The 9,909-nt window shown below is 24.8% G+C and overlaps 1 protein-coding gene across 1 annotated transcript; it reads right to left on the reverse strand.

Annotated features, from left to right (window-relative positions):
* Positions 1-7,144: 7,144 nt before the first annotated feature.
* On the reverse strand, positions 7,145-9,688 carry LOC119670937. Its single transcript, XM_038081392.1, has 7 exons — positions 9,664-9,688; positions 8,893-9,206; positions 8,670-8,799; positions 8,421-8,608; positions 8,075-8,362; positions 7,394-7,529; positions 7,145-7,323 (listed from the first exon to the last, which is right to left on the reverse strand). Exons 3-7 carry the CDS (start codon positions 8,696-8,698, stop codon positions 7,146-7,148), a joined length of 819 nt encoding a protein of 272 aa, XP_037937320.1. The 5' UTR covers positions 8,699-8,799; positions 8,893-9,206; positions 9,664-9,688; the 3' UTR covers position 7,145.
* Between the last annotated feature and the right edge of the window lie 221 nt (positions 9,689-9,909).

Raw genomic sequence — 9,909 nt, forward strand, 5'->3', positions numbered from 1 at the left:
TTATTTTAATTTTATTTAAATCTCAATCTATTAGTAAATTCATTTTAAAACAATGAGTAAATAAATATGAAGCTTTATTATATTTTAATAATATTTTTTACTCATATAAATGAAGTAAGATTAATTATTACTACTCTTATGGTATATATAATATAATTATTTAATAATTAAGAATATAAGAATAGTAATTATTTATTAATTAATGAATGAATAATTTTTTTAATAATTTTTAAAATTTTTAATTTATATTTAAAAAATTATTTTTTAAAATTTTTAAGTTTATATAAGAATTTGTTTAGAAACATTTTTATTATATGTGTAACACAAAAACAAACGAGTGAGATTCAAACAAACGTAACAAGTCGCGTGAAGAAGGAAGCGGAAAAAAACGTGAACCAACTAGTTATGAAAAGTAAAGAAACGAATTGTTTTAGATTTAAGGTTTAGGTAATAAAATAGGTATATTGTTTGTGAACTATGACGAGTAAAGATAGGAATGAAGATATGTAAATATATTAGGTATTTTGTGATAAAAAAATATGGTATTGAGTGTAAAAAATAATTAGTTAATGTAGGTATTCGAAAGCAAGAAAGTATTTTTTTAAAATATAATAAAAAAAATAATTTAAAATTTTTTGAAATTATAATAATTAAAAATTATAATAATGTTTTTCAAACTTTAGTAAAATATCTACCTTCTCATATGGTATGCCTTGCTGAAGAGAATCCTCTAACAATGAACAAATTCATTAGAAAATTTAATATGATATTATCTTCTTCAGTATTTTTAAAGAAATTAATTTTATCAAACTTAAAAACTTTAATTGCAAACTTTTAATCTCATTGCCTTATAGCAGTGACGGAGCAAGCTTAACTGACAACAGGAATATTATAACTTTTTTGCACTCACCGAAAAATATGTATAAATATAATATGTAGCATAAACCCGTGTTGAGAAAACTTCGATGCCCTTCTGCAAGTTACAGCTGAAGCATTATAGACAACCACAAATTCCAACCCTCTCGCGACTGATCTATTGCACGACTAGAAGCACAATGAGACCTATAATAGTTCTATTCATATATTTCCAAATTTGTATATAATTTTTCTTGCTTATCGAAACCTCCATAAATTAATTCTTTGAGTGGTTAAATTGAAATCCGCATAACACTATGAAATAAAGAATTTAAATAAATTATTAGAAGAATAAGAAAAGTAAAAAAGAGAAGGATCTATTTATGGTTAAAGTAGTAATTAATTTAATGAAATAGAAATTAAATACTATTTGTGAAAAAAAGTAATGATAGTTAATAGCAAATATTCGTAAAAAAAATGAAGTGAAACTTTTTAAAAACTTAAAAATTATTTTTAAAAATTTTGACATTAAAGTTGTCTTCTCTAACTTTATTTAAAAATTTTATATTTTGATATCATTTGTTTTAATTCTTTAACCGTTTAATTTTTAGTTTATTTATTTTTTGTTTTATTTTATATAACATAATTTTATTTACTTTTATGCAGCAGTACCAACCTCCGCTGAATAGCTGAATAGGTGTTACATATCCAATCTAGTGAGTAACCAGAATTTTGCCAAGTTAGGTATGTACTAGAAAATATTCTTTTTGGTGGTGTTTTTTCAGTGTATTAATTGTAAATTATATAATCAAAGGGAGGATCCCCTAATTCTCTCCCCTTGTTTCGCCACCTACCAAGTGCTCTGTTGTGTAGTTTAAGTTCTACATCATTAAACTGATACTATTTTTTTTTTCGCTTAATATAATATTGCTTAATTATTAATTAAGAAATTTAAAAAATTCATTAATTTTTGTTCATTTGTTTATTTTATATATTTAGGCTAGTTATCAGATTTTCCAGTTGCCGATATTACTACTGATGTAATTATAACTTTATTTACTTGCTTTATTTCTCGAAACTCTGTTCTCTGACTTCTGTTGACTTAATTAGTCTTATTGCTGTTATAAACAGACAGTACAATATTTTTAGTCATATCAAATATTATAATATCCGTTCTATTGGAAACTCTGATCCAGAGTTGTCATTATTCTATTTGCGAGTACATGGAATATAAAGCAATTAATTTCTTCTATGACCAAGTAATACATGTCAGCTAACTTCTGATGTATGATTATTCGATTATTATTATTATATATATATATTATTATATATATATATAATATATTATTATATATTATTATATATATATATATAATATATATATATATATATATATATTATATATATTACTTAGCATAGTCACTTACAGCTTAGCTTCTGCATTAACATACATCGCCTACATTCATATTTTCTCAGAAATATATTTACGGAAGCTTAATTTATATTTCATTTTCTTGTTATTTAATTATATTTTTATTATTTTTTTATTATATTTTTTTTATTTTTATTTTTTTTATTCTTTATTATTTAATTTTTGTTTTATTTCTATCTTATTTTACTGATTTTTTATTTTATTTTTGATTTGATTTACTTTATTTTATATGTTCTTATAGAATAATTTCCAGGTCAGCTTAATAGTTAAACATTACAATAGAGCTACAATAGGATTTTATTCTATTGGAACACATTTTAGATTCTATAGACATAAAGTGACTTTTTTTGTGACTTGATTATCTCAAGCATCTTTATCTCAGTTTCCACTGTTTTGGGTCTAGAGTAAGTTCCAATGTTAGGTCGTCGGGTAAGCTGTGTATTTATACGTAGCACTACCGCCGCTATATTATTCCTGGCGTCACCACTTCCGGGACTAATTTATTTTTATATGAATTATATATATATCATTATATATATATCTATATTAACTTCAAGTAGGCGCTTGTCTCAAAATTTTCATAGATATATTTAAATATATTATTTTCTATATATTTTAATAATAAAAATTTAATTCTAAAGTTATTTAAAAAAAGTTTCACTTCATTAATAACACGATTTATTGTATGAACTATGAAGAGAGTACAGATAGTCTTTTAGAATGCAGTGTATAGCTTCCTTTGTTATAATGGAGATGAAACAGATGGAAGAATGTTAGGAATCAAAGAAAAAAGAAAGGTGCTAACAACAAAAAGTAGTAACGAATATTGTGATAAAGAAAAGTTTGTTTTTGTATTTTAAATTTTAATATAAAAAAAATATATTTATATATACATTATAAAAATATTTATCTTATTATTTATTATACTACTTGAATTATGTATAAAATACATAAAGTTTTAAAAATTTAATATATAAAAATCATTAACGAAAACAGGTAATAAATACAGAAAAAATTAAATTCACACACGCACATACCCCACATAAACATAAACAATTATTTTTAATTTATTTAATTAATTTATTTTTTAAAAGTTTTTCTACTTTTTATTCTTTTCATTTTCAAAAAAAGAAAGGAACATTAAAGGTTTGAAAGCAAAAAACAATGCAGAGAAATTTTATAATAATAATGTATTTATACACAAATGAAACTGTATAAAAAATTAAACAAAATTAAAGTTTTAGAAATCTAAATTTAAGCTTTCGGTGTTTTAAAAAACTATTACAAAAAAATTTAGAAAAAAAATTTTAGAAAAATAAAATTTATATTTCGATAAGATAACAAAAAAAAAAAACTTTTTAAACAAATCTCGGTGTTTTTAATATAAGGAAAAATTGAAAAACTCTTAAATGCAAAATGTAAAACAGAAATTCGTTTATAATAAAATAGGAGAAACTTTTAAAAAATGAACAAAAAAGTATAAGAACCTCTTTCACTTTCGTGTCTTTTATTAAAAATGAAAATATTTTTAAAAAATAAATTTAGCACAAAGTAAAATAAAACCAAATAATATTATTATTACACACAATTTTTGAATAAATTAAACTTAAAATATTGATGTGGAAATTTTAAAATAATCAAATTATTATTAATAATGATATATTACGTATATGTTGTACACATACTACCAACAAAATTTATACATACAATTCTAATATATTATAATTTATTTATCTCTTATATTTATTTACGAAAAGTGAACTTTTAATATTTTTATTTAAACACAAAAACAATAAAAATGAGTACGAAAAATAAATTAAAACTAAAAATACAAACTTCGAAATAATATTCCTGCCAATAGTAATAAAAAAAATATATTAAATAATTTTATTAAAAACCACAAAACCACAACTAAAGTTCAATAATTCCGTTCCAAATAATAAAAAAAATGTTTTGATTTTAATAATTATAAATTTCATGGTTAAATTATTAAAGGGAATAAAATAATATAAAAATGTCTCATTCTTATTCAATTAATTTAGTTTATGTTTATATATCTAATATTTTTCCTGTTGTAAAATTTTACATTTTAATGTTATTTAAAAAAACCTAAATAAACTTAAAAATAAATAAAAGTGTGTACATATAAACATTTAGTTTATATATATGTACAAAAAAACATTAAGACTTTTCTTATATATTTATATAAATTAGTATATTCTTTAATTATTGATACCCCTTTTCTGTTATTAACTTCTAGCGATCAGAATGGATTGCACGATTTTGAAACACTCATGATTCTACTTGATTTCTGCTGCTAACTTCTGAAAGAGCATACTAGATTTTATCGGTACATTTTTAATTAATTAAATCTTCTATCTTTCTTGCATCAAAGAATTTCCAATGGATCATAGTATATACATAAGTTATTGCGTTATTAATTCTTCTTCTTTCTTTTAATGAACCATAAAGCCCGTACAACCATAAAGGATTAAATACAAACACCAACATCTTCACTTGGAGGTAACTGTTGCTCATTGTATTGCTCTTAAAGTTGCTAGGGAAAGCCAACCCACTTAGACTAAGCAAATATAGATTTTTGTGTTATGCTTGTTAAACTATTTGATCTTTCAAATAAAGTGAAGGAGATCCTATAAAGCTTCCTACATAATCTCTACCAGGTCAGTAACATTAAAATCGTTCCATCTGCAGACCTGGAAACAGATATAGAAACTGATTACAATGATTCACTATGTGAAGTAGCAACTTTCATATAGTTCGTTTGTCAGTTGGAACCACCAGTGAAGCAGCGGCACTATAGAAGTTTACTAAGCACACATACTACCGGTAAATTGCAACCAAAAGATGTTTTGTTCTTCTATCTAATTTAAACTATATATGCTACTTATAATTTGTGGTCTGTATTGAGGTATCAACCTAGCTTATATCCCTTTTTCTTGACCATTTCATCTGCATTGTAGTTCGCTTTGATATGTCTATGTTCAAGAACACAGCAACAAGTACTACAGATTTATTAAAATTCAACAGATCTTTTGTTAGAATTTTTTTAAAAATTGTAAAGAATAAATTTTAAAATTTTGTTGTTGCAATTCAATATTGTATAAACTTTTCTAATTAAAAGAATTGTTTCTTCATTCTTTAAAATAAGGTATAAGGTATAATAAGAAGTCGTCAACTTATCGAAGGGACGCTCGTCATGCGCTATTTACTTCGTACTTTTACATTAAAGTTAGCTCTACAGGTTAGATACGAACAATGCCGTATTAGCGATATGAAGAGTGAGGCTCATTTGTACTGATACAATAAATTTCAATTTTACTTAAACTGTTTTTTTTTTGTTACTAGCAGTGATCTTTTATTTCTTATATATATTTTAATTAAAACCATTTTATTACGTTGAGAGAGAGACAAGTTGAGTCAGTGCACCTGAGCACTTTTACTCTATATTAACTGAGCGTTTCTTTAAAACCCCTCTTTGTGCCTTGACTGGATTACTATTTATCACATCATCAGACTAAGTAATAATTGACCTCAGATCTGCATACCTCCCCGAGGAGCCTGTAACGATTCTAAGATTTGATAACGCGGTGTTAGTAAGTCTGTCAGATTTCGCAAATAATTTCAAGGCTCTATCCTTTATGTATTTTTTGATGGGATCAATCTTGAGGTCCCTAAGGATGTCATTCGTCCTAATATACCAAGAAACTTTGAAAAGTCTTCTCAGAGCCTGGCTTTGTGCAATTTCTAACTGGTGAATAGTAGTGTTTGAAGCTTTGCTAAACGCTACACAACCATATAGAAGTGACGGAGAAATTATTTGGTTATATATCAGTTTTCTTTTCTAAATAGCGGCTGGAGGTAATGAAGAATTTTGGCACAGCTAATTCTTTTTAGTGGAACATGTTTAAGCCATGTGAATCGTTTGTCCAACATGATGCCGAGATATTTAACGCTATCCTCCCAGTTTATCACCATATCACCCACTCTCACTCTCGACGGATTCTGTCTCCACTTACGCGTTATAAACAAAGCTTTAGTTTTTTCATTATTGATTTTTATTTTCCATTTCTGAAAAAACTCCAGAATGAGGTTAATATGCTCTTGAAGTGTGTTCGTTATGTTGAGAGCACATTTATCTGAGTATAGCATACACGTATCATCAGCATATAACGCCAAAATCGAGGGACCTAACATTGGAATATCAGATGTATAAATGTTGTAGAGAGTGGGGGAAAGTGGCGATCGGACTGACGAGAGAGCGCTGTTGATTTTCGTGCGAAAGGACCTCCCACGGAGGAAGCTACCGATGATCTTAGTTAGTCTGCCTGGAACACCTAGATGAGACATTTTAACTATCAGACCATCATGCTAGACCTTGTCAAAGGCTTTAGAAATATCAAAAATGATCATTCCAGTTGACTCTCTTCTACCATTTTAATAACTATCAATTTAAAATTGTGTTTTCGATCACGTAAAATTAAAATTTGTTTAAGATTTATTTTTTTATATTAATACAAAATTATATTTTTTATCACAGATAAATGGAAATACTATATTACTTTTCTTAACAGCTCTTTCACACCAGAAACTTTTCGTAAACGAATGAAATGCCTAATATCTACAATATTATCTTTAATATTAATTATGTGATTAATCAAAAAGATATTAATAAATCTAATTAAATTCAAATTAAATTCAAATTAAATTATTTACAATTAATATGAAAACTTAAATATGAGATAATAAATTATCAGCAGAAGCAGCAAGTTAATTATTATATATATAAATAATTTAATTAAAAACCAGTTGCTGCTATTAATAATGATAAGAAAGCATATTAAATACAAGCTGTGACATTTTGACAGACTGTATTATCCATAGCAAATAAACGATTTTGTACTATATCATAAATTTCTCCATAAAGTTCTGTGTATAGGCTTGAGTTAGCCAATTCCATTTTTATAATATGAGTTACACCTGGCTTAGCGCGATATTCAGTTACTTTAGGAGAGAATCTGAAAAGTAGCAAGAAATCATTATTATAATAATAGTATAGTATAGGCATCGCTTATATTTTTTGCTTACTGCATTTTATTTTGCAGTGTATTTTCTACACTTTGAGCTATTGCCAGCATTGATCTTTCTGTGGTAATTGTATTAAAATTGTCACAAAATGCCATAATGAAAGCTGCACCATATTCTTTAAGGTAAGACACGTAACCTATTGTAATAAAGAATATGGCATTTTATTTTTCATTACATACCATTTCCTTAGATACATTATATATAAAATTATACGTAAAAGATATTAAAATATAAAATAGTCTAAACACACGCATACTCTAAAGATAAAATCGTCATACTAACATTGCATATTATAGTAATTTTAAACTATATACTTTTAATCTATATATTTTTTACTTTTAAAAATTCGTCTATTTTTATAATACAATAATAAAAATAAAATTATATGTATTATATAATTATAACTTATATTTATAATAATAAAAAATTGAATAAAATAAAATTCTATAATAATTTTCTTTTTTTACGGGCTAATTGGGCAAAAAAAAATATGAAAGAACCAAAAAAAAAAAACAAAATTATTATTAAAAATATTTAGTCATTAAAACAATAAAATTCAATATATAAAATTAAATATCGATATAAAATCAAATACAATTTAAATTTAAATTTATATTTGATTTTAACATATATATATATTTAGTAAATATTTTTTATAAAAACTATAAATTTACATTTTACCTTCTTGTGCACTATAAAAGCTTATAAAATTTTCATCTAAATCATCATTGTCAATTTCTTCATATACTAAATCTCTGTCCTCAAAGCGTGGATCAATAACACCTCGGCAAATATTTATTAAATTTATTAAAAGTAAATTTCTTAAAGTTATATTCTCTCTTAAAGCCTTAAAGATCACATCTTCAATATTATAGACATCAGTCTCGGTGTAAATAATACCGCCCTTGTTTCCATGTGACATCACTGTCATATATAAATATTTCAAATATTTAAAACCATATGTTTTAACTGTAATATATAATAAATAATAAACAATGAAATTAAATTCCTTTTTAAAAGATATTACCGAAATCCATAACACATTTTATGTTGTTTGTGGTACCATTCATTATAACTAAATGAGATATATATTTGGTAGTAAATGAATAATTGAGTCTTTGAATATCGTATACGCTAGCTTCTCTCATATCTTTATTTTTAAATAAAATATTATTAAACGTAATTGCTAAAGATGGACTTGTCATGAATACGCAGCTGTTAATAATAAAAATAATAATAAAAAATTTTAGAAAACTTATATTTATTTTAATATTACCCTATTTTATGCTGCAGTGCTTTTATCATATGTTGATTTAACCTCTCCACTGGCCATTCATTAAATGGTAAATCTAAAATTTGACCAAATTTTTCAATAAAATCAGAACCATCTTTTTGTTGAACGTAGCCTATTTGAGATTAGGAACATTATTTGGATTTATTAATACTTAATACATTAATGTATAGTATATAATTAAAGTTTAAATACATTATAAAGATACCTCTTTGTGCAGCATCGAAAAAAACTTGATAATTCTCTACATCAGTTGTGTCAGTTTCTTCGTAGATAGATTCTTTTGTATGGATACAACCATCGCGACATGCAGTTACATAAATGATTTTTGGCTTTGTCTTGGGAAATGTTTTAAGGCTCCAATAAATAGTTCTTAGTATATCTAATTCACCATCGCATTTCTGTATCTCTATGTCTCTTATACGAGCTACTACCCTTGAAGAATTAAGTTTGTTTGCAAGAGATTTCAAGACTATATTTGCATTCGAAATACAATTACTGAAAATATTGATGTCACTATAACTAAAATCAATAATAATAATCATTAGTCCAAATATAAATAATATACAACATTATATAATATATATAAATTATTAATAAAATAGAGAGGTTTCGAAAAGTAGTGAACTACAACAACAAAAATTATTTTTATATTATTTTATTTAATTGATTTTTTGACTGACCATAAAGCTGTTTTGAATATTGTTTTTGAAACTGCAAGCAACAGAGTTGAGCTCATGCTCTGCTAAATTTGAAGCTCAGAGTCAGTGCTCATTATCCAATTGACACAAAGCCGTACTTGACTTGTATGTTCGAATTTGGAGTTTTATTAATTTGCTATGTAAGTTCATCAACAAATTTACTTCCAGTGGTTTATTAGAACGAAATTATAAACCAGCTATAGAAAAATTAGGTTAATTATTTATATATATTATATATATTTATTAAAATCATTTTTTTTTAAATTACTTTAACTTACATAAACCATTTTTTATGATTATTAAATTTCATTGTGTTGATTGTATAAAATATACGCATATTTTTAAATTCCATTAGTACAGAATTATCAAAGCTGGTACAATGTTTGTTTCTTCGTAGAATCTTTTGAATCATATTTATTTTAGTTCCATTTTCAACTGTTACAGAATCATTGAAGCACATCAACGTTAAGAGTCTTTTTCTCTTAATACTTTCGAATTCTAGTTCTTCATATCTAAAAAAGGTT

Source organism: Teleopsis dalmanni, chromosome 1 (genome assembly GCF_002237135.1).
Source record: "Teleopsis dalmanni isolate 2A chromosome 1, ASM223713v2, whole genome shotgun sequence".
Lineage (NCBI taxonomy): Eukaryota > Metazoa > Arthropoda > Insecta > Diptera > Diopsidae > Teleopsis > Teleopsis dalmanni.

Coding starts and splice junctions, on each gene's coding strand:
- LOC119670937 (XM_038081392.1), bottom strand. CDS start 8,698: ATGATAAAAGCACTGCAGCATAAAATAGG. Junction 8,363..8,420: donor AAAATGTGTTATGGATTTCG/GTAATATCTTTT, acceptor TATATATTACAG/TTAAAACATATGGTTTTAAA. Junction 7,530..8,074: donor CTTTTATAGTGCACAAGAAG/GTAAAATGTAAA, acceptor TTATTACAATAG/GTTACGTGTCTTACCTTAAA.